Raw genomic sequence first — 24,390 nt, forward strand, 5'->3', positions numbered from 1 at the left:
ATGAGGAACATACGGGGAGATAGAAAAGAGAATGTGGAAGCACATGCCTGGATCATGCCTTGTGCAGATCCTATAGTCTAAAAGAAATCTGCAGCTTCAAAGATGTGGTTGGGAGAGTGTACCTAGACTTTGCACTGTGGTGTGTTGGACGGCTCAAGTTATAAGGCAGAGAAGAGGTGGTAGAAGATGAAAAGAGAGTGATGTGTGGCTCTCAGGGCAGAGTTGTGACTGTCTCTGCGTAATCTGAAAGAGCTTGATGACTACACAACAGCTAAGGTTACCAGAGACAGGAACAGGGGGATGTAGTGTGCCACATTAAAAAGGAAGTCCAAGAAAGTTAGCTGAGAAGAAAAAAGACAATGAGATGAATGAAGAAAGCAGAAATAAACACAAAATCACTCAATGCAAAAAAATTTAAAGATCAAAATGACAATTAAAAAGGATAGAAACCTGTTGTCAGGTGCTATAAAGTGTGATGGGCAGATGGAATGAATTATTTCAAGAGTTGATCAATGAGATGCATGTAAGAGAATAAAGGGGTGTCAGTTGCCGAGCACGAATTAACAAAGTGGAGGACAAAATGAAAAAGAAGAAAAAACTTTATGCGTCTCCATTTAGCATTTGGTTTTGTTGCATTACCAAAGGACATAGCATTTAGAAAAAAGTTTCACCAAATTCACTCACAACAATCAGCTGAAAAGCAACAAGTCACTATCTGATGACTATATAACCCTGTGGGTGTTCAAGATTTTCACTAGACAAAAAACTTTGTCTTGTTCCGTGTCACTCATGGGGGTCAGAATCTGCAACCAGATGGCAGAATAGAGACAGAAGAAATGAGTGGGTGTTTGTTGACAGCAATCAGGTTTTCTGTCTTTCTTCCAACTCTGTGTGTAGACATTTTCAATTCCAAGTTAGGTGATTCCCATTATTTTGCTGGCTTTGGTCACTTTCTCCCTCAGGTGGCTTTTTTGTGGCATTTTTAAGCCAACTAATGCAGCAGAATGTTCAGGCCCACACAATAAAAGCTCAATGAAATATTAAATCATGTCTCATGACCATTAAAACATATCAATTTCTCTAGAAAGTACAGTCTGTGCTTTGTCATTGATGCTTTCAAGCCAGAACTCCAATCAAGGCTGATCAAAACTTTTACTGACTTTGTTTGATCTCCATTGATAAAGTGATGTGGGAAAGTCTGTTTTTTTCTGATGTCCATTTGCATTTCCTTGGTTTTCATGCTCTTTATTGTCAGCTTAGATGTTTTGCACTAATTAAAGAATAATTTTATTAGTGCTCTTCAACATTGTTGTGTAATTTAAAGCTTATCAAGGAAGTATCATCAAAGTATTTTGTGTGGTGGCTCTTTGTTAGAGTGCTTGTGCACGTCCCGGGGAGGAACCAAAGTATGCGCCTTTGCCAGTATGAACATGTTTAAAGGGCCTATATCATGCTATTCTTAAGCCTTTTGTAGTAAACAATATTCATGTATGTGTTAAAAACAATTCTTTTCATTAAATATTTGTTGTTTTCCTAAGTTCTTTTCCAACCCTAAGACCTTAAGATGACTTGAACTCTGAGGAACCTGCTTTCACTCCTTGTGGGTGCCGCCCATTTCATGACATCACCTTGGAATCGGCCTCGGCAGCATGTCTGCGTTTCACCCTCAAAAACAAAGAGCATCCAAACTTTTGCAAAGATGAATGTGCATATTGTGCATATAAAAGGAAAGCGTTTTAGCCAATCACCGCTAGCTCCGCTGAGAAAGTGGGTGTTTGTGTTAGCCTGGGGGTGGTGCTGGTGCACTCTTCCTGGAAGGGGCTGTTCCCACTTGTCTTCGTCAGCTTGTAAGAACCCCCTCGTTTGCGTGGGGCTGGTGCTCAGAACAAAGTTTTTTAGAGGAATACTGAGAAATGTGTGAATGGATCAGAACACTACCTTGGGGTTGATATTTTTGGGAGGAATTAACTTTATAATAAACTTAAAAGCTCAAAAAAAGGATTTTGTATGAAACAGGCTCTTTAAGAGAAGTGGATGTAGACTAGAGGTTTAGACTGGTTTCTTGACATGGTCTTGGAGGATGAGAGTCATTTATATCTACTGGTTTTCATTTTGAGAAACAAAGTAGATTTGTAAATAATTATGAGCTACAAAGAAATAAAATTGCCCAATCATACCTGTTAGGAGTGATTAGAAACAGAATATTTAGAAACTCCCTTTTACATTTTATTACACTAACTTTTACTTTTTATTACACTAATGGTTTAAACTTGATTCACTATGTATTATCATCTCAAAATTACATTACATTCGAAGACAGAGCACAACCAAGACTATTGTCTCGTGACATTCCTTCAGCATCCTCCCCGTTCATCTTTGTGTGTCCTGGTGTATGCGGTCTGGCAAATGTCTGTGATAACCTCAGAGAGATCTGACACTCTGACCTTCCAACATCTAGCCTGCAACAGTCTGTGGGTTGGTTTTTTACACCATGATCCATCGGATGAGGTTCTGAATATGAAAATGCAAGGTATATATACCAAGCCTATTTCTGAGTTTCTTTGTTCGGACTTTGATGCAACAACCCTGTTCATCTGTCTGTAACCCTGTACAAATTTGTGCTGTTTGTGCGGAGTAAACCTACTGAAAGATAAGTAACTGTCTCTGAGTCATTATTCATTTATTTCTGTGTGCAAGAAACTGACGGGGTACGAACCTAATATTTAATACAGTCCTTTCTAGAGAATCCAGTTTCTTCACAATACCATAACATTATAGGAAAGAGTAGTGGTAAAGCTAAGGTCACCTGTGAGCATCAGACAGAAGAAATATGATTATGTGGTCAAAATTACTACGAATGGAATATTTCCAGATGGAAAGAAGGACAGAGGGAGCTGCATAGTGCCTTTGTATTCATAGAGAAATTACATAAACCAGCTGAGTGATGCAGTAAGAGAGTTCAAATCCACTGTTGGGTCATACCAAAGACTCTAAAAATTAGAACCTCCCTGCTGGACACTCAGCATTGAAAGGAGGTTAAACCAATACTTTCTAAGTGCAGCTGTGACTGCAGTTCACTGGTCCCCCAGGGGATGGGTGAAATAAGGAGACCAAATGTCACACACCCCGGTCCAGTAGTGGGACTTTAACTTCAACATGTGCCTGAAGAAGAAGTCCAGAATTTTAGAAGTCTGGAGTGACAGAGAAGGGTGTTTGAGTGGCACATAAAATGTATCTGTGTTGTGAGACAGTGGTGAGATGGGCTGGAGATGTAACCAAAAGAATTCATGGCGGAAGTGGGACTGAATCCAGGATAGGCTTTCAGCCCCCTTTTGTTTGCTGTGATTGACGGAATGACAGATGGCATTAAACAGGAATCTCAAGGGCCTGCAGATGACATTGTTTTCTGTAGTGAGAGCTTGGAGAAGGGGGACTAAAAGTCTAGAGAAGTGGTGGTTTGCTCTGAAAATGAGAAGAATGAAGGTCAGCTGCAGCAAGAAAGGATAAATATGTGTGAATGAGAGGAATGAAAGTGGAACAGGAAGGTTAAAGGGAGCAGAGGTGATGGAAGTAAAGGATTTTTTGCTATTTGGGTCAACAGCCCAGACCAAAGAATAGCAGAACAGAATATAAAAAAGGAAAATAATTGAAGGAGTCTGTGCAAGCAGGTTGGTTGAAGGTGTCATGTGGGATATTTGTCAGCAAAAATGAAAGGAAAGATATACAAATGTGGGTAAGAGCTGTGATGGTGTAAGATTTAAAGACAACAACATTGAAAAAAATAGAGGCAGGCAGGGAAGTGGCTATGGTTAGGAAAGATAGATAGCATCTTAAATGATTGGTGGAGCAGATCATGTTAGATGTTTTGGAGAAAAAGAAATAACCAGATGTGAAAAAAAGTAGAATAAAGATCGGGGAGCTGAAGTAAGTTAGTTTTCCCAGGCAGGAAGCCAAGAGAAAACCCAAATATGGAAGCTATGAATCAAGACAAGAGGACATGGAGACAGTTGTTTTGAAAGTAGAGAGGGTGTAGAGGATGGTTAAAAGGTCGTTCATGATTCGCTGCAGTTATCTGTGAAAGAAGCAGCAGTAAATACAAGGATAGGATTTGTCTGTACCCAGTGCCATCCAATTAGATGTTACTGTTTGGTAAAACATCTGGACTGTACTTAAGTTTTCAATGTGCACACCAAAGGCCCCTGGGGTGAGGGCGGTGCAACTTTTATAAACTAAGGACAACTTTTGAACTGCTTTCCTAAGTTTAATCATAATATACAGTTTATTAAATGACAGGAAGAAACTCAGCTTTAAGACTGCAATAAGCTAAGCTACTAATACAAATAATATCAAAAACCTAGGCAATGATTTCAGTATGTTAATGTACTGAGAAAACAGCACACATACACGTAAGCTTCAGTGCGTCTTCACATGTCAATTGAACCAAGCATGGTTTGAAAGACATTACTCCATAGATTTAAAGATACACTGTACTTATATTATTTCTGTGGGTTAAAAACTCAGGAAGTTATTGTCATAAGTAGTAAAAAACTGTGCATGTTGTGGAGAAGGAGACCCCACTTATTATGTACAACCTGTAAACACACGTCTATAGGTTCCAATTTGTCAACAAACCACCCACAATGTCACAATGAATGGTAGCTAACAGTCTGTAATAGCCAATCCTATGAAAGTAAATGGCTTATACTTATATAGCACTTTACAACCTCCTTCCTTGAAGGCCCAAAGTGCTTTACAGTCACAGTCCTATGCACACTGACATTCACACAATGATGGTGGCCCTGCTGCTGAACACTGGCACCAACCTTTAACCACCAGGGGCAATGTGGGGTTTAGTGTATCTTTCCCAAGGACACTTTGATGCATTAGCAGGCAAGACAGGAGCTGAACCTGCGATGCTTCCAATCGGAGGTCGACCGCTCTACTTCTGCACCACGGCCACCCCAGTAATCAAAATATATATTTTGAATCCCCCGCAGTAAACAAGTTAGCATTAATTGTTTTATACATACCTTAATAACAATTTCCTAAATTACCTAACAAAATCGAAAATTTAAATAAAAGAAAACAAACAGGCTGACAAAGATGCACCAGAAACAACATGTCTTGTCTAAGGGTACATCAACACATAAGCTGTCAAGGCTGGTAATGAAACGGCATAGTGTCCAATCAGCAAATGACCTTTCGCCTCCTGAGTTTCCTCTCCAAAATCCATACTTGCTCGCTTGCATGCAGTTGAGGAAGACACCTAACCCCCACTTTAATAACTAAAGTTTATGACCACAAATACTTGCACATAATACAAAGAAGTAGAATTGGAAAGAAGAGTGAAGTAAATTATTTCAATAAACCTTTGCGTAGTAAAAACAAAAGGAAAAGTTACTCAAAATTAATCTTAGTGGATGTGGTATCACAAACTTCTAAATTTGGTGGAGACAATATTTATTTATAAGGAGGGTCTTGTTTGTGTGTTTTTTTATTGAAATGAGTAAAAATGAACAAATCCATGTTTGGAATAAAAAGTCAGCTTGTGACTAAATGTAAATTTTTAATACAAATCCAAGCAACATCTGTGAAGATTAAAAGCTTCCATATTTGCATAATTTGTTGAACTGGTTTATTTGCTGTGATCAATGCATAATCTTGTGGGGGGAAAAATATTGCTACTTCTCTGTAAATCCGAAAAAAAAAAAAAACCACAATTAACTACTAAAATAAAGTAAAACTGTCAAGAGGAATATTAAAAAAGAAGGATTGAAACTCAATAATTTAAAATAAGACATTACTGCGGAAGTTTGGTTTTAATACATGATTGTTAAAATCGAAAGGAGGCTTCAGGCGTCAAGCCTGATATTTCCAAAGTTATCCCTTGAGAAAAACACAACCAAATTAAAAACAACTAAGCAAAAGGACTGAAAAATACCTAAAAAGTCCAAAATGAACCAAGGAAATATTTGCTCCTAAGCCAGGAAATGCTAAACTAAAATTTAATTACAGTCTGATAACAAGGAAAGCTGTTTGGTTCTCCAAGCAGGCAAGAACAAAAAAACAACAACTCTGTTTTAATAATGGCATCCATCCATCTTCCTAACCTGCTGAATCCCTTTTTGGGTCACTCGGTTGCTGGAGCCTATCCTAGCTACCGTTGGGTACAGGCATGCCATGGTTCACCCTGGACACATTGCCAGTTTGTCCCAGGGCCTAATGTAGGCAAAACTGCAGTGAATGTTTTTACCACTGTAACACTTGTCGATATGGCGAAAACAAAATGTCACTATGACAGAAATTGTCTTTTTTCTTGTGGAGTAAAGAATATCAGAATCCCACATTTGAAGCTGAAGAGAAAGATCCATTGTTACTATATGTGGTTGACAAGTAAACAAAGAGGTAATCCAGGTTAGTTTACGCCCTCAAATACACTTTCTGTGTTATCCATGCTTACAAGAAGAGACAGAAAAGTTCGGCCGAGGTGATGTGGACAGAAAAACCTACACTGGGATAGAAGAAATATGTCACATTCTTTTGTTCTTGTAGCCCTGAGAGAGAGGACAAACATCTTCAAAACAGACTAAAGACACACCCTCACACTGCAGATTCTGAGTGCACTTTTAAGGACACTAAAACAATCTGCATGCAAAAACACAACCCTTTAAGAAACCACAACCACAGTACCTAGTTTTGAGAGACAAACAATCCTCCCTAAGAGAGAAGGACATGGCTGACTAAATTGCTTCATAACTTTACAGGACATCGCTTAAACACTTCCAGTGGCACAAGGTGGGGGGCAATTGCTCCCAAATGTCAAATAAATGGAACTGACATCCACTCTAAAATGCATGCATAAAATATGGTGTAATAACTGTTTCAATTAAAATTTCATAAGGAGAATTTTTCATTGGACAAATGTATTTTATACCGTAGCATTTTGTCTCCTTTGCTTATACTTTTTCTGCACAAATGCTGACATTACAGCAATTTATTTTCCTTTGTCAGTTCTTTCAATTTTTGTTTATTTATAAATAGCTAATTAGCTCATTTTCTACTGTATGTATTCTGCTCCTGCACATATGTATGAAAAGCGTTGTAATTATTTGTTTAATGAGGGGTTTTCCATAAGCACTCATGCGTTAAATTTGTGTTTGTTCTGCAAAATGACTAACCAGCTCCTTCTTTTTCATGCACTCCATGAGAATGATGAACAGATGTTGGGCCTGCGTGCGGCTGTAGGTGAAAGTCTTCTGGATGGTCACCAGCAACTGGTCTCTCAGAGACTCATTAATTATACTGTAAAGGCAGAAGTGGAAAAAAATGTCAGGAAGGGTGTCAAACATAGAGAAACAGGAAAAAAGAAACAACTTATTCTGCAGAACTCAATCTAACATTGTTTGCACAAGCAGCTATGACCACAATAAAACTGCAAACTACAGTATCTAAGGTGCCTGTGTGTAACAACACATACCCTCCTTCTTCAGAGTATTTGTGTCCAAAAGCCAAGATGTCTGAGGCTCTTCCACTGCCATCACACACCACCACCGGGACTGGAGGAGTGTCCCGAAGGTACTCAAGCACGATGGAGATCACATTCGGGCCACCCTCTACTATGAGAGCGACTACTGGCACACCTTGACCAATACCTGTACGTTGAGTGAAGGAGAACAAAAGGTCAGTTGGAGAGAGGAATAAAATGAAAATAAATTATAGGAACCAAACAAATGACAAAAAAGGACTTTGGCGGCAATTAAGATGTTTAAAGACCCACTACAATAAAAAGAATATATTTGGTGTTTTTAACCTGTTCTAGTGACATTTTTCTCACGATGAACAACATATATATACAGTATATAGAAAATTAAGGTTAAATTTACATTTCAGCGTATTTCTTTTTATTTAAATCATTGTGAATCAAGCGCAGACAAAAAAGGCAGTTGGAAAAAGCTTGTAGTTGTGATGTAGGTGCTACAATTGGCGGCCAACAAGCAGCCCGCTCCGCTCCACTTGCAGACAACTGCATCTCATTTTCCTCGTCTGACCTGACATTTGGCTTAACCCTTGAGCTATCTTAGATGATCCCACCTTTACATTGACGTGTTCTCCCTACCATGACAAAGGTGGATAAAGGTGGAAAGATTTCATGTAATCCATGGACACCAGTGAAGATCACAAATCATTGAAGAAAAAAGGTTCAGCGCACTGTCTAGTGGGTCTAGATGACCCAACTCCCAATGTTAAAGTGCCTAGCACTAACAAGGGTTAGAACTGTACGTCTGGATTGCTTTGATATTGCTCGCCATTTTCGTTGAACTGGTAATGCTACCTTGGAGTTGTGCTAAAACTATGTCCTAAGAAACAAAATGTTTTTGATCTTGACTAAGACTGCATAACCATAATTAAAAGACCACTGGGAACGCGTTTACAATAAATCAAAATATGATTGGAGTGGTGATGCTGCAGTGTTTCATTGTGTTATATATAATAAATTGTACCTTATCTTTTGAATTTAAAAAGGACTTTAAAAACTTTAAACATAACTTTTTTTTAAATTATTTTTGTGTGTGTTTCAAGTAAGCCACATTTAAAAATTAAAATTCATTCTTCTTAGTCAAGAAAGCAACTTTTTTCATTTTTTTTTTTAAATTTTATTTCAGAAAAGCTTAGCGTTAATGATTTAGCTATAGGGTGTGCCTACTGCCTTATAATGAGACTTCCCAGAATAGACCCACATTTCCTTTCAAGCACTGCATCCCATACTCCCTGCTCAGTCGCTGCTCATTTCACTGATTGCACTGCAGAAAGCTATACCTTTCTGCTTTTACATATTTCTGTTGTCCACGAAAGTCTTCCAAACACCACAGTTTTAGAAAAGTCAGGACTTATTTCCAACCCACCATCCTTAAGGTCAATATGTAAATTATTGTGCTTCTTTCACAAAAATAAAACTTAATATTTTTGTTATTAAATGTATGGATGCAAAATAAAATAAATCTAAACTTTGAACATATTTCCACTTTCTTGAACATGCAGTTTAAGACAAACTTACATTGCAAACTTGTGTTGCAGACACAGTTGAGACAAAAAATAAAAACAAAAACTGTGTTTACAAAAATGGTACCTGTTTAGTTACCTCCAAATTTTGCCTGATGGAAAATTTTAGATTACCAAGAAGAACTGATTTGGACATTTGATTCTTAAAGATACTTTAAATAAATGGATAACATTGAAGTTGGTGTTCCTTTTCTCTGACATGTATTTAACATGAAATAATACATGTTACTGTATCTGTTTAGATACATTAGGTTATTGTTTTAGGAATTCATTTGACATACTTAGATTTTTAAGATATGTTTGTCTAAATAAATAACTGACATATTAAACGCACTACTATCTTTCTGATTTCAGGATGTGATCTGTTTTTTTTTAAAAGTCGATTCCAAGTCTAATATTTTTATGAATCTTTTCCCCAATATATTATTGAACATCCCTGTAAACCAACTTCAATCCCTTAAATCCCATAGTTCTACAGTATCCCCCACCTTTCTAAACCCATTTCCCAACACATCCTGCTTTTTTTCTCACACCCTTATGCTTTTATTTTTTTCCTAGCCACTCCATACTTATCCATGTTCCTCTTTTCTGGGTCACGTGGTCGTGGATTATGTAGGGTCTTTTAACTCATCTAATTCAAAAGCTGTGTATCTGCCTCGTCCTCCATGCACTGCTCCCCCATCCTGGTCTGCATAATTCACAGCATTGAGAGCACTATGTGTTACAAAAAAAAAAAAAAAAAAAAACATACACAACTGCACAGGCACATCCAAGTGCATGCCCGCACACTCACTCAAACACAAGCCTGCGCGCATATTAGAGATCACACCCACCAATACAGCATCCTCACACAGTCTTGTGAGGCCCTGCATCAGGGACAGTTACATAAGAATATTTTAGGGGCCTTGCCCACTTCAGGGGGAAAAAAAAGCCTTACAGCAGCTTAATGACATTTAACATCAGATTCCTTTAACTTTTATTTTCAGATTTCTGTGTCAGGGAGTGCACACTTGTGTGAGAGTGCAGCTGTGTCAGAACAAAAATTTATATTGATGACTGATGAGCTTTGGAGGAAATAAGGCGGTATATAAAGTAGATTATTGTTCAACTGAAACCCAGCATAGGAGAGATGAGAGGGGGGAACACAGCTGTGCCATAGCCAATTGGGAAGGAAAATTATGCCTGTATGTCTGCATACTCTCCTAGACAAATATAAATGCATATTCTCTTCAATATTTTCACAATAAATATATTTTTCTGTGTGCTTCACTGGCCCAAATATCTTTAAATCCCTTTAAGAAGCATTTTGTAATTGATAAATGTATTATTTCTTATTAGAATAAATAAAAATCAAAGTTTCGTAATTCATAAATTACATGGAAAAATACACATACGTGTTCTAACTAATGCAAAAACTGCCCAAACTGCCCACACAAATTTCTGATAGCCAATCACATGGCAGGAATTTAGCACATTTAGGCATGTAGACGTGGTCAAGAAAATTGTTCAAAAGAAGCATCAGAATGGGGAAGACTGGCATTTGAAGTGTCTTTGACATTGCTGTTGGTGCCAGATGGGCTGTTCTGAGTATTTCACAAACTGCTGATCAACCGGGATTTTTACCCACAACCATTTCTAGGGTTGGCAGAGAATGGTCAGAAAAAGACAAAAAATCCACTGAACAGCAAACTGGTGGTGGTGTCATGGTGTGGGGGATATTTTCGTAGCACACTTTGGGTCCTTAGTACCAATTGAGCATTGTTACAACACCACAGCCTAAAGTATTGTTGCTCACCATGTCCATCCCTTTTATAACTGCAGTGTACCCATCTTCTGATGGCTACTTCCAGGAGATAACGTTGTGGTGTTACCCTTACCTTTGGGCGTCACACCCAACAGGCTTTGCAGTTGCTGAGGGTGTAGTCTGATTGTTCCATGAAAAATAAAAGAAACGCCCCTCTCACCCTTCCGCGGGTGGTTTCTCACACAAGCTGGGGTCCTCCACCAGAGGCCTGGGAGCTTGAGGGTCCTGCGCAGTATCTTAGCTGTTCCTAGCACTGCGCTTTTCTGGACTAAGATGTGTGAGGTCTTTCCAGGGATCTGCTGTTGCCACTCCTCCAGCTTGGGGGTTACTGCCCCGAGTGCTCCAATTACCACGGGCACCACTGTCACCTTCACTTTCACTTTCCATGCTTTCTCCAGTTCTTCTCTGAGTCCCTGATATTTCTCCAGTTTCTCATGTTCCTTCTTCCGGATGTTTCCATTGCTTGGCACTGCCACATCCACCACAACAGCTTTTCTCTGTTCTTTATCCACCACTACGATGTCTGGTTGGTTCGCCATTACCATCCTGTCAGTCTGGATGTGGAAGTCACACGGGATCTTTGTTCTCTTTCTTTACCACCTTCGGAGGTGTTTCCCATTTTGACCTTGGGGTTTCCAGTCCACCCTAATCCCTAACATGTTTTCTGTCTATTTTTCCAGCCACTTGATTGTGATGTTCCATGTATGCTTTCCCTGCCAGCATGATAGATAGATAGATAGATAGATAGATAGATAGATAGATAGATAGATAGATAGATAGATAGATAGATAGATAGATAGATAGATAGATAGATAGATAGATAGATAGATAGATAGATAGATAGATAGATAGATAGATAGATAGATAATAGATAGATAGATAGATAGATAGATAGATAGATAGATAGATAGATAGATAGATAGATAGATAGATAGATAGATAGATAGATAGATAGATAGATAGATAGATAGATAGATAGATAGATAGATAGATAGATAGATAGATAGATAGATAGATAGATAGATAGATAGATGGATGGATAGATGGATAGTGTCATGGTGGCCTGTCAGTTACTCTCCCCCTCCCCCACCTTCTCTGCCTTTGACGCGACCAGCTGTTCTCACTCACCTCATCACTGCTGCAGCCTTCTTAAGGAGTCTGTGGATCTTCAGCCGACGCCAGTTCGTTGTTCCTCCCATGGTGCTTAGTCTGACCTATCCTTGCTCCTGTTTATTGCCAAGTTTCATGTCTTTAATTATCCCTCTCGATCTGCCTCAGGAATTATCCACTCTGATACTCACCTGGTCGCAGTCCTCTGGTCACTCGTGCTTCGCTCCTGGATCTCCTCGTCAAGACGCCTCCAGCCAGCTGACGCTCCACCTTCTGGGAAGACGCCAACACTCATCTTCAGCCCAATTAAAATCTACTTCAGACTTACCTCCTGTCCGAGTCTCCTTCCGGGTTCCAGCACTTGGGTCATTCAGAATCTGCGTCATATCATGACAGAACGAACTGGCCCAACTTCTGACCCAGCTGACCCGGTGGGGCTCCGTCACGCCATCACCCTGCAAGGAAACCTCCTGAGTAGTCAAGCGGACGCTCTAACTCAAATGTCCACAGCCCAGCAGGATCTATTTCGCCGTATCAACAGCATCTCTCAGACACTGTTTGAATTAACCAGTCAATCCTCTTCCCCTGCAGCCGCAGCCCAAGTTCCTAGTTCCGGCAACAACCCCACTTCCTCTTCCGCCTTCGTCCCGGAAAATGTCCGTCTACAGCCGGAACCTTTTTACGGCAACGTTGAGACCTGCGGAGGGTTCCTGCTTCAATGCCAACTAATCTTCCAACAGGCCCCCAGGTATTATCAGGCCGATCACAGCCGCATATCTCTGATTGTTAATTCACTCCGCAGCAAGGCGCTTCAGTGGGCTCAGGCTTTCCTAGCCACCCATCCCATCACACACCTACCTTTCGACCGCTTCATTGGGGAATTCCGTCTAGTGTTTGACCAACCCAGAAAGCAGGAAGAAGCCACCCGGCGGTTACTGAGTCTCAAACAAGGTAACCGCCCGGTAAGTGACCATCTAATCGACTTCCGCATTCTGGCGGTTGAAGCAGGTTGGCCGGATCCCGCACTCAAAGGCATCTATTATCAATCGTTGAACGATCGCATTAAAGACCACCTATGTTCACAGCCAGAAGCGGACACCTTTGAAGACCTTGTCGCCGCCTCCTTGAGGTCCGATGTCCGGTTACGTGAACGCCACGCCGAACAAAAGCGTAAGCCTCCGCCGCCTTCAGCTACTCTCGTTTCCCCGGTTAGGATTACCCTACCATCCAACCTTGATACTGCTGCTTGCAATCTTGACAAACCCATGCAAATTGGTCACGCCAAGCTTTCCTCTGAAGAAAGACAAAGACGTCGTGATGAGGGATTATGCTACTATTGTGGTCGAACTGGTCACATTGTCTCTCAATGTAACGTCCGGTTAAATTCTCGAACCCCCCCGTTAGTTGACAGGCCACGGGGGGAAAATCCTGAACCAGCACCTAGCTCTAAGTTCTTGTTTGTTCCTGTCAAAGTCAGTAATAAAGGCCAAGTATTTGAACTCCAAGCGCTTGTAGATTCTGGTGCAGAGCATAGTTTAATAGACCAACGTCTTGTTCATGACCTCTCGCTTTCAGTCGAAGACCTTTCCACGCCTATCAACGCGGCCGGGCTGGGTGGAAAACAACTAACTCGCATTACTAAGCGTACCAGCCCTTTTCTCATTCTGACCTCCGGTAATCATCGTGAATACTGTCAGTTTTTTGTCACTCAGTGCCCTCAAACACCAATAATTCTTGGCTTCTCGTGGCTCCAGAAACACAATCCGCTTATTGACTGGGTTTCACCTTGCGTCGTTAACTGGAGCACCTATTGTATGGCCAACTGCCTACACTCGGCCATGCCCATCACTAATTGTCCCGACCCTGGTCTAGGGAAGGATATCGACCTTTCTAAAGTCCCCTCCTGTTACCACGACCTTCGTTCGGTTTTTTCTAAATCCAAAGCTAGCGCTCTGCCCCCTCATCGTCCCTATGATTGCTCCATCGAGCTGTTAAATGGGGCTCCCCTTCCCAAGGGGAAGCTATACAATCTATCGGGACCCGAAAAAAGCGCCATGGAAAACTATATACAAGAAGCCCTTTCTTTGGGTCATATCCGCCCCTCTTCTTCTCCTGTCGGCGCAGGGTTTTTCTTTGTGGAGAAGAAGGATAAGTCTCTCAGGCCATGTATTGACTTCCGCGAGCTCAATCAAATCACGGTCAAAGACAAATATTCCCTACCATTACTCGAATCTGTGTTTGACTCGGTACAACAGGCTAAGATTTTCTCGAAACTCGACCTCCGTAACGCTTATCACTTGGTACGCATGCGTGACGGAGATGAGTGGAAAACGGCGTTTAACACCCCGTTGGGGCATTATGAATACCTTGTTATGCCGTTCGGTCTTACCAACGCCCCTGCGGTCTTTCAGCGACTTGTAAATGACGTCCTGAGGGATTTCCTTAATGGGTTTGTTTTTGTTTATTTGGACGATAGTCTTGTTTATTCCACCGATCAATCCCAACATGAACATCACGTCCGTCTAGTTCTTGAGAGGTTGCTCGAAAATCAGCTTTACGTCAAAGCAGAGAAATGCGAGTTTCACGTGTCCTCCATCCCTTTTCTGGGCTACATCATTGAGGCTGGCAATATCCGCCCTGATCCAGCTAAAATTGAGGCCGTCACTCAATGGGAGATACCGCAAACTCGTAAAAAACTGCAACAGTTCCTTGGGTTTGCCAATTTCTACCGCCGGTTCATACGTAATTATAGCAGTATAGCTGCCCCACTCACCCAACTCACCTCCATAAACAAAGTTTACGCCTGGAACCCGGAGGCTGATGCCGCCTTCAGAAAACTCAAGTCCCTTTTTGTGTCTGCTCCCATCCTGATTCAGCCCGATGTTACCAAACAATTCATCGTGGAGGTGGACGCCTCGGACTCCGGTGTAGGAGCTGTCTTATCACAACGCGAGGACACCGGTAAACTCAAGCCCTGTGCTTTTTTTTCACGGAAACTAAGTCCCGCCGAACAAAATTATGACGTGGGGAACCGTGAACTTTTGGCCATAAAATTGGCATTAGAAGAATGGCGTCACTGGCTGGAGGGAGCAGAAAAGCCTTTCCTAGTATTAACTGATCATAAGAACCTGGCCTATCTTCGCAGTGCCAAACGACTCAATTCCCGTCAGGCCCGGTGGTGCTTGTTTTTTGATCGATTCCATTTCACAATCACCTATCGTCCTGGCAGCCGCAACATCAAACCTGATGCCCTATCTCGCAAATACAACACCTCCGAGACTACCTCTGACTCTCCTATACTTCCTGCTTCATGTTTTATCGGCAATCTTACCTGGGAGGTCGAGAGCAAGGTACTCCAGGCCCAAGGAGAGATTCCTGATGGCATCTCCTGTCCTCCGGGTACTCTCTTTGTTCCAGACGCCCTAAGATCTGAAGTCCTCACATGGGGACACACATCCCGCATTGCCTGCCATGGAGGAGTTTACCGTACCTCCCGACTACTCAAGCGTCGTTTCTTTTGGCCCACCTTGGAGCGCGATGTCAAGGAGTATATTGCGGCCTGTACCACCTGTGCCCGCTCGAAAACCTCCAACCGGCCTCCCTCTGGACATTTGCTACCCCTGTCCACGCCCAGCCGTCCCTGGTCCCACATAGCGGTGGATTTCGTCTCCGGACTACCACCGTCCCAAGGCCATAGGGTAATCCTGACTATTATTGATCGTTTTTCTAAAGCCGCTCAGTTTATTCCCCTGCCTCAGCTGCCTTCAGCCTCTGAAACGGCCGACGTCCTCATAAATCATGTTTTTCGTCATCATGGAATTCCCAGCGACATAGTGTCTGATCGTGGACCTCAGTTTACGTCGCAAGTTTGGAGGGCTTTCTGTTCCGCCCTGGGAGCCACCGTGAGCCTCACATCGGGCTACCACCCCCAATCTAATGGACAGGCAGAACGGGCGAACCAAGAACTGGAAGCGGCTCTCAGGTGTCTGGCAGCCCAGAATCAAGCTGACTGGTCCAAGTACCTGGTGTGGGTGGAATATGCCCACAATTCCCATTCTTCCACCGCCACAGGCATATCTCCTTTTGAGGCATCCTTGGGTTACTCACCCCCTTTGTTTCCTTCTCAGGAATTGGATCTGGCAGTGCCCTCGGTCCAGCTCCACCTCCAACGGTGTCGGAACATCTGGCTGCAGACCAGGGCGGCTCTCCTTCGCACTAAGGAGAGCAACTGCCAGATAGCCAACCGCCACAGGGGGGTGAGTCCCAGTTACCAGCCTGGCCAAAAGGTTTGGTTATCTGCCCGAAACATTCCTCTCCAAGCCTCATCCCGTAAATTGGCCCCCAAATTCATCGGGCCCTACACCATTGACCGGGTCGTCAATCCTGCTTGTGTCAGGCTGCGTCTCCCGGCAGCCCTTAAGGTGCATCCCACGTTCCACGTTTCTCAGGTCAAGCCGGTCACTGAGAGTCCGCTTTGCCCGCCGTCCACTTCCCCGCCACCCGCCCGTACCATCGACGGCGCCCCCGCCTTTACGGTCAGCAAGATCCTGGATGTCCGGCGCCGTGGGCGGGGTGTGCAGTTTCTGGTGGATTGGGAGGGGTATGGTCCGGAGGAACGTTCTTGGATTTCCCGTTCCCTGATTCTGGACCATACCCTCATCGACGACTTCTACCGGGCCCATCCGGATCGTCGTCTTGGACCGCCAGGTGGCGGTTGTTGAGGGGGGGGTACTGTCATGGTGGCCTGTCAGTTACTCTCCCCCTCCCCCACCTTCTCTGCCTTTGACGCGACCAGCTGTTCTCACTCACCTCATCACTGCTGCAGCCTTCTTAAGGAGTCTGTGGATCTTCAGCCGACGCCAGTTCGTTGTTCCTCCCATGGTGCTTAGTCTGACCTATCCTTGCTCCTGTTTATTGCCAAGTTTCATGTCTTTAATTATCCCTCTCGATCTGCCTCAGGAATTATCCACTCTGATACTCACCTGGTCGCAGTCCTCTGGTCACTCGTGCTTCGCTCCTGGATCTCCTCGTCAAGACGCCTCCAGCCAGCTGACGCTCCACCTTCTGGGAAGACGCCAACACTCATCTTCAGCCCAATTAAAATCTACTTCAGACTTACCTCCTGTCCGAGTCTCCTTCCGGGTTCCAGCACTTGGGTCATTCAGAATCTGCGTCATATCATGACAGATAGATGGATGGATAGAGAGAGAGAGAGAGAGAGAGAGTGTGAGTGAGTGAGTGAGTGAGTGAGTGAGTGAGTGAGTGAGTGAGTGAGTGAGTGAGTGAGTGAGTGAGTGAGTGAGTGAGTGAGTGAGTGCACTATTGCAAAGTGAACAAAACACTTTTTAAGATTCCACCCAAAACTCCTTAAATATGCTCGTTTATTTCATATCATTAAATGATATTAATCTCTGCATTTAAGCCTAAATTACATTCAGAAACACAAGGGGCATTTATGTGAGCTATACGTAGATACACTAGTCAAAACTGGATAGTGTCCATCATATGGTATCTATCCTAGTATCATATAGTATATTAGTGTTAAACGTATTCATTGAATCTTTTGAAGAAAAATGTCCTTGCATTTCTCTGAATTTTAAATAGATCTCTTATTGCCTGATTTTAAGTCACAAAGAGTATCTCACCAATGTACAGAAGGACAATTTAAAAATACTATTTTTCTTTCCCGTTTTACTCCCCAAGTAATGCAAAGCTTCCTCATTAAAGTACAAATTGCAACGTCTTTTATACAGGATCAGAAATTCTCTTAGAAGTAATAAATGCACGTTATCTGAAATCATCTACAGAGTAGTAGCTACAATTCTTCAAGCATTTAAAAAGATTATTTTTTTAAGCACAAAGAAGAGGACAGCTTTATTGTGTAATGCTGATAATTACTCCTGAGGCGCTGCAGCATCACACAGATTTTATGCAGATTTTATGTCTGTTATACAAAGAAATCAGCTAATTTTGTTGTAGTTATTGTTTTTTAATTGATTGTTTTAGTAACTGCACTAAGCACAGGAAAATGCTGACCACCCAGTGTACAGACAGAACACAAGCTGTCAATATTTGTGTTGGTTTCTTTGAAAAACAGTTAGAAAATAATCTGCTATTCCTTTTCAAGATACAGTTTAGAACAAATAATAAAATAACGTCTTTTAAGACAACACAAAGAAATGCATTCAAAATAAAGATGCTCCAGATGAATCAGCCAATCAGAGAGCAGGATAGACAATTTGCAAGGTCAGAAAGTAATCTACCTGTTGGGATTGTCCAGGACATGCAGACTTAATGTGTTGAAAAGTAGTTAGATATAAACAGAGGTTTGTTGAGGCTACAATTGGTATTTTTTCTTAACTAAGGGGGTGTAGTAATGAATTAGGAATTAGAGGAGATGAGACAAGACACACATAACATACTTTAATGATACTAATTAAAGGCACAAGTGATGACTCATCCTCTGTGTGTGTGTGAGCGGGGGGGTATGCCTGCGTTCGTGTGTTTGTGTGGGTGCATGCTAATTTCTACTCCACTGCTTTAGTCTACATCCACTTAGCATCAGCATAACTGAAGTAGGTGTGCTGCAGTACAGTTTATGTGCATTTTTTTCCATCAGCACGTAAATGTTCCTGTTCTTTTTCTATTAAGATAAAAGATGATTTCCCCCCTGGGCCTATTGCATCTCCACTCAAGTCTAAGGTGGAGGGTAGACTGGCAAATTAAGTCCACTGAAGTGTATCACTCCTCCCTGTGTTAGGGCTATGATGCCGGTAACAAAAACAACCCTTCCTCTGGTTTGTACAGGGATTTCTCTAAAGACGTTAACATTAAATAATATAGTCATTATATTACGTCTCCTAAGATTTATGTATTGACCTTTTGAGGAGTCCAGTATCTCGATTAGAAAGCATCAAAGAGTAGAAGTTACAACGTACTCTCTTGTGAATTTCTGTACTAAAGTGCTGCTTCAGTGTTATTACTTTGCAACAGAGTAATGATATCACCCAGAAAAAACACATCATTAAGTCTGATTACCAGAGATGTGGGAAAACAGTAAGTGAGGATGCAGATTAGAGGGAGAGCTGTATAACTTAAAAAACAAGACTGTTTTTTTTTCAGATGCTGTCCAAACCATCAACAACAGTTTTCCTCCCTCAGAACCGCTCCTAAGACTTTGTCACATTTCCAGTTAGCACAGTGCCGATCATGCTCTCAGATTCTTTCCACACCACAAAGCAAGCTGTCACCAAAACACATCTTTAGCCTGGAATCGTACCAAGAGCAAGACTTGTTTCCAACTCGGTTATCGCTCCACTAAAGAACTGAACTCTCTGGCAGCTCGTTTGCTATCATTTTGACTTCGGATTTTGTATTTTTTCACACAGGACTCCACCTTTAAGCCCCACAACTTCAGTGGCTACTGAAAGATTCCACTAAATGGTATTCAATAACCTTTTTGTGCTTTGTTTCATTTTTATTTTTTTACCAAATCAGCTGTGCAGTGGTATTTTAAGTTTTGAAAAATAAAAACAACACCTCCATTCTCACATCAGAACCTACAGAAGTCTAAACACTAAATGATAAAAGATTAAGAGGGTCAATCACACGTGTCAAAGTTTAAGCCCGCGGGCCACTTCTGGCCCGCCATGTAATTTTAATCTGGCCCACAACATCATTTTATATCATATGTTATTAATGGCCCGGCGAAATGTAGCGCATATAACAATTCCACTTCAAATCCCATACTGCAGCACTTCAGCTTCCCAGCGAAATGTAGGCTATGTCTGAATTCCCACCCTAATCCCTAACTACTAAACAACGTATTGCGGGACTATCCAGTGCCCTGGATTTAAAAAGTAATTCGGACACTGTGCTTACTACTTTTTTTTGTTTTTTTTAAACAGCGATCATGACGTCATCAATTTCAGGAAGTGAAAACCTAATTGATATGAGCATTTTACGATGACTATTTATGAATCCACTGTGTTCTAAAGAGGTGAAAATCTTGAATGTTTATTAAAAAATATATATAAATATAGTTTTTTGGAAAAATTGTTCAAATGCAATGCATTGTGGTCTATATTCGCCAATCAAGCATCAATGCACACTAGTTTTTTGCAGAGACTTCTGGGATATCTCTAGGGGACTCGATTTTGGAATTGTAGTTTCGGACAGCACCACAAAATAGCAAACTCTCTATATGGTTTACTGTGAAATGACTACTGCAGGAATTCGGACATAACTGCAGTGCTGGTAACAAATAACTGCAAATGCAACAATGCAGCACTTCAGCTGCCCAAGTGAACACTAGAGCAGTGTTTTTCAACCAGTGTGCCACGGCACACTAGTGTGCCATGGGATATGGTCAAGTGTGCCGTGGGAAATTCCCCTCATTAACTGATCTAAAAACATTTCCCATTACCAGGATGTCAGCTCTGTGTTCATCCAAACAGGCCCTGATAAAACACTGAGGAGTTAGGAATATAAAAGATCGTAAAATACTTTTTCTTTGCATTTATTATATTTTATTAAAGACATTTTGATAAGAATGACGGTACCGCGATTCAGCTGCAGCTTCGGCTGTATTTTGGAAAAGTCCCGTCCCTTTAACTGTCTCCACCAATCATTCTTGGGGGGCTTAATCACATGTCATCAGTCTGACCAATCAGAAGTGGTTAAAGTCTTCACTTCCTTGTCCCGATTTAGCTCGTAAAGGCAAGGCAAGGCAAGTTTATTTGTATAGCACAATTCGTACACAAAGTAATTCAAGGTGCTTCACAAAACAGAAAAATGCATTAAAATCACAATACATCATAGAAATAATCAACGTAAAATTTACTTTAATTTACTTTAAAGTCGCTCAGTTCTAACAAAAATACCAGCTAAAGGTCGTCTTTAGCGGTGTAGCTTTCCACAGAATCCGGTGTCAGACCGTGGAACAAGTGAACAAAACAATGAAGCTCCGAAAAGCGATCTTCAGCCGTTTTATGCACTACATCTCCCATGATGCATTGGGTTGTGAGAGTGACAGCGCACAAGGAGATCTGTTGTTAAATGTCTTGAAACCAACGAACACACATCAAACTGTTTTTAAATCTTCTAACTTAACTTTTATTGCATCTTTTAGAAAAAAACAGCTGCAGTTTCCAGCTTTTTCTGACACAATTATCTCAAAAATGCATGTGAGATTGTGGAGGGGCTGTAGATCAATACAAACTTTTTTTTTTTAGGTTAAAGCGTGCCGTGGCTCAGAAAAGGTTGAAAAACACTGCACTAGAGCTCACGATGCCAAAGAGAAAAAGTTGATTCTGAAAACAGATTTGGCAGAATAAATGTTTCTGACATTTCTGGTAAACATTTCTAGTATATCATTTGTGGAGCGAACGTGGCAGTAATTAAAGAATTTGATCTAAGACGGCGCTATGAGACAACCTCAAACACGCACTTTGCTGAAAAGCTGAGAACTCTGAGTTCGCAAGGCACTATGCTAACTTTGAAGAACCAAAAAATGATTCTGAGTTGCTTCGTAACCCGTTTGCCGTGGATGTGGAAACTGCACCTGTGCAGATTCAGACGGAGCCGGATTAAGCTGCAGTGTTTTGGCACACTCAAGGAAAAGTACGACACTGCAGGGCTGCACAGTTTATTCTCTCCATTCCTGCAGAAATGCCCCAACTCCGTCTATATGCGGCTCCAATCTAGTGCATGTTTGGTCGGACATGTCTGTGTGAGAAGCTCTTCTCAGTGATACAGACTAACAAAACAGCAGACAAGTGTCATCTCACTGATGAGCTCCTGCAGTCCATCCTGAGAATCTCCACAACACAGGTCTTCAAATCAAACACAAGCACACTTGTTGCCAAAAAATGATGCCAGGCGTTCCGCTCTGAAGAAATGACACAAAAGCAAAGCAAACAGAATTTATTGCTGAAAAGCACACATTTTATTCATATTTCCATTGTTTGTTTTGTTTTGAATTTAGGTAATTTTGACTGGATATATTTTTAGAAAGAGAAAAGCATTTTGGTATATTTAAGAATTAAATTTATTTTTATATAAAAGGACCTAAAAGTAAAGAAATGTCCTTTTTTTTATTTTAATGTTTACTGTCTTGTATAATTTTAACAGGATATATTTTATGGAGAAAAAAAAACGTTATTTAAGGTTTAAGTTGATTTATTCCAGAATAATTATTTATATTTATTTTTTATTCATGCTTTTGTTTAAACAGTATTAAAAGTTTAGTTTTAGTGTGTTCAGTAAACATTTATCCTGTTTGGCCCGCGACCTTCAGAGTGTTTTGGATTTTGGCCCCTTGAGCAACTGAGTTTGACACCCCGCTTTATCAGAAATATTCAAGCTGCCAATAAAACTATATTTGATCAGCACTTTATGCTGCTTTTGTGGTTCAAACAACTTTCCATGTGTGTCTGCTAAACTATTATTCTCCTGTGAGCGTTGTTTCACTCTAGAGGTCGGTATGCCATGGCTTACATGTAATGAATGGACCTATTACTACTAGATTAAATTACCTTGTCTGCTTTTTTCTTTTATATGTTTTATTATTAATGAAACCAATGAGGAAAAGGTTACAGCTGTGCCTACAGGTATGTGCACATATTTCTTTTGTTAATTTAATATTCCATGTAATTTCCAGCGATATGAGGAGGACAACTTCAAGGTGAACTGTTCATTTCTGAATGCTTGAACTTAACTGTGAAAAAAATGAATACAACCTAATAAAATACGGTTTTCGTTTTGTTTTTTTCCATCTTTTTTTTAGTTTATTAGGAAAACATTTTATGCATAACGCTTAATGGTTTTTTGCAGTTTTGTGTGTGCGAGCTCAAGGTAAAACCTTGTCTGGCCGCCTGCATCTTCCTCAGCTGCGTTATCCTTTCTTTGCACATTATAAAAATGATTTTCTATCATTTCCCACCTTCAGCCCTTTTCCTCTGTCATCACATTTTCACTGCTGTCTGAGCGTCTTTCCATTATCATCTTTGTGAAGCAAGTGGTTGAAGAGAGGACTTGATAGCCCAAGACGTGTCAGAGGAGCTGCAAAGTGGGTTAGCATATAGTGTTGATCGGTGCAAAAAGTTGCATTAAACTTGTTCATCCGTAAATTTGGATGCCAGAGTGTGTCTGTCAGTATTTAGTTTAATAATTTACATTAAAATAATAATAAACACCCCCCCCCCACCCCCACCCCCTTAAAACTATTTATCAGTTTAAACCTTAATCAAATTCCTTAGAATCCCTATCAAGTCAAAATGATGTTTTTAACATGTTCTTGAGGTATTTTTCTCATTATGGAGGACATATGTTAAGATGGTTAATCTCAAAATTGTTTTTGAGAGTGTTTCTTTATTCAAATTGTTATGAATCAGGAGCAGATAAAAAAATGCTGTTTGAAAAAGCCTGTAGATGTTATGGCCACAAGCTCCCTGCTGTGCTCCATTCTGATGCATCCACTTTAAAATCCATTTTTGTCACATCTATAATGTAAGGATGGGAGTTTTTAGTGGCTATAATCTAGTAGGAGATGGATGGTGGGAAGCAGAGACGGGCTTACTCCGTGCCAACAGTCCTGTCCACAACTCAGAAATGAATTTCCTATAAACTACTGCCGCTTTGCAGAAACTATTTCCTGTGAGTGAGATGTGAGTGGGACTCAAAGTCGTGGTCATAGTGCAAGACACAGTGGTGCACTGAAACTCTCGGAAGAAAGCAAGCTGGCTTCGTTTATCAGCTGAGCATCAGCTGTCTTCAGATATTAATGTTGTTTACACCCAGTCAGATGTGCCTACTTGGTACTTTAATCCACTTTTGAGCTGAGCATGCTACAAAGCCAGAAATAGCAGAAAAAACAAGATCTATCTCGAAAAATAGAGTTAAAGGCTTTAGGAACTGCCCAACTGGGCTCTGGTGGTGACTTTTGATAGGTACTGGTGCTGCCCTCATTTCTACTGAATAAAACCTGCAGTGTGCAAAAGGACTGAAAGCATCACCTGACCACACCGTATCAACCAGGAGCAGTATATATATGAGCCAATGAGACAACAGCAGACTATGCTATTGATTCCCTTATTTAAATACTGTGGAGCCAATTTGATTGTCACAGCGTATTAGGCAGACACATATTGATTGCTATTTCATGGGAATTTACAAACAGGCACAGAAATACCACAGGGGAGATAACACATATAAAGCCACCACACTTTTCAATATGTGTTTGTGTGGCACATGTGCATCTATGAGTAAAGAAGAAAAATTATATATAAAATTCTACAAGAAATATAACCGGGTTTTATGTGGTCCACAATCTAAATGTTAAACAAATTCGACTGCATTATTTCCTCTCCATTTACTTCATAGCCCACTTTCTGGCAGCTTGTCAAGCCTCCCTTTGA

General features: G+C 41.1%; 2 protein-coding genes and 2 long non-coding RNA genes across 13 annotated transcripts in view; 1 reads left to right on the top strand and 3 right to left on the bottom strand.

Moving 5' to 3' along the window:
- LOC100533512 (transient receptor potential cation channel subfamily M member 3) overlaps positions 1-24,390 on the bottom strand; it is a 134,952-nt gene that overhangs the window by 51,028 nt on the left and 59,534 nt on the right. For all 8 annotated transcript variants that reach the window (XM_020706024.1, XM_020706025.1, XM_020706023.1 and 5 more), the window contains exons 7-8: positions 7,478-7,652; positions 7,179-7,302 (exon numbers count right to left, since the gene is read on the bottom strand). In XM_020706024.1, the coding sequence (XP_020561683.1) occupies positions 7,179-7,302; positions 7,478-7,652 (299 nt within the window). The remainder of the gene's footprint in view (positions 1-7,178; positions 7,303-7,477; positions 7,653-24,390) is intronic.
- On the bottom strand, positions 11,993-12,393 carry LOC111947906. 2 transcript variants are annotated; one of them, XR_002873863.1, is made up of 3 exons: positions 12,303-12,393; positions 12,166-12,247; positions 11,993-12,090 (listed from the first exon to the last, which is right to left on the bottom strand). It is a non-coding gene; the product is annotated as an uncharacterized LOC111947906 (long non-coding RNA). The 2 variants fall into 2 exon arrangements; XR_002873862.1 differs by lacking the exon at positions 12,303-12,393 and having other exon boundaries at positions 12,166-12,275.
- LOC111947905 lies at positions 12,563-16,695 on the top strand. Its single transcript, XM_023958551.1, has 3 exons — positions 12,563-12,936; positions 13,060-13,144; positions 16,102-16,695. The coding sequence occupies exons 2-3, from the start codon at positions 13,109-13,111 to the stop codon at positions 16,693-16,695; spliced, it is 630 nt and encodes a 209-aa protein (XP_023814319.1). The 5' UTR covers positions 12,563-12,936; positions 13,060-13,108.
- On the bottom strand, positions 16,784-17,162 carry LOC110013569. Of its 2 annotated transcripts, XR_002873864.1 has the most exons (3): positions 17,094-17,162; positions 16,957-17,038; positions 16,784-16,881 (listed from the first exon to the last, which is right to left on the bottom strand). It is a non-coding gene; the product is annotated as an uncharacterized LOC110013569 (long non-coding RNA). The 2 variants fall into 2 exon arrangements; XR_002288717.2 differs by lacking the exon at positions 17,094-17,162 and having other exon boundaries at positions 16,957-17,086.

Source organism: Oryzias latipes, chromosome 9, assembly GCF_002234675.1.
Source record: "Oryzias latipes chromosome 9, ASM223467v1".
Classification (NCBI taxonomy): Eukaryota; Metazoa; Chordata; class Actinopteri; order Beloniformes; family Adrianichthyidae; genus Oryzias; species Oryzias latipes.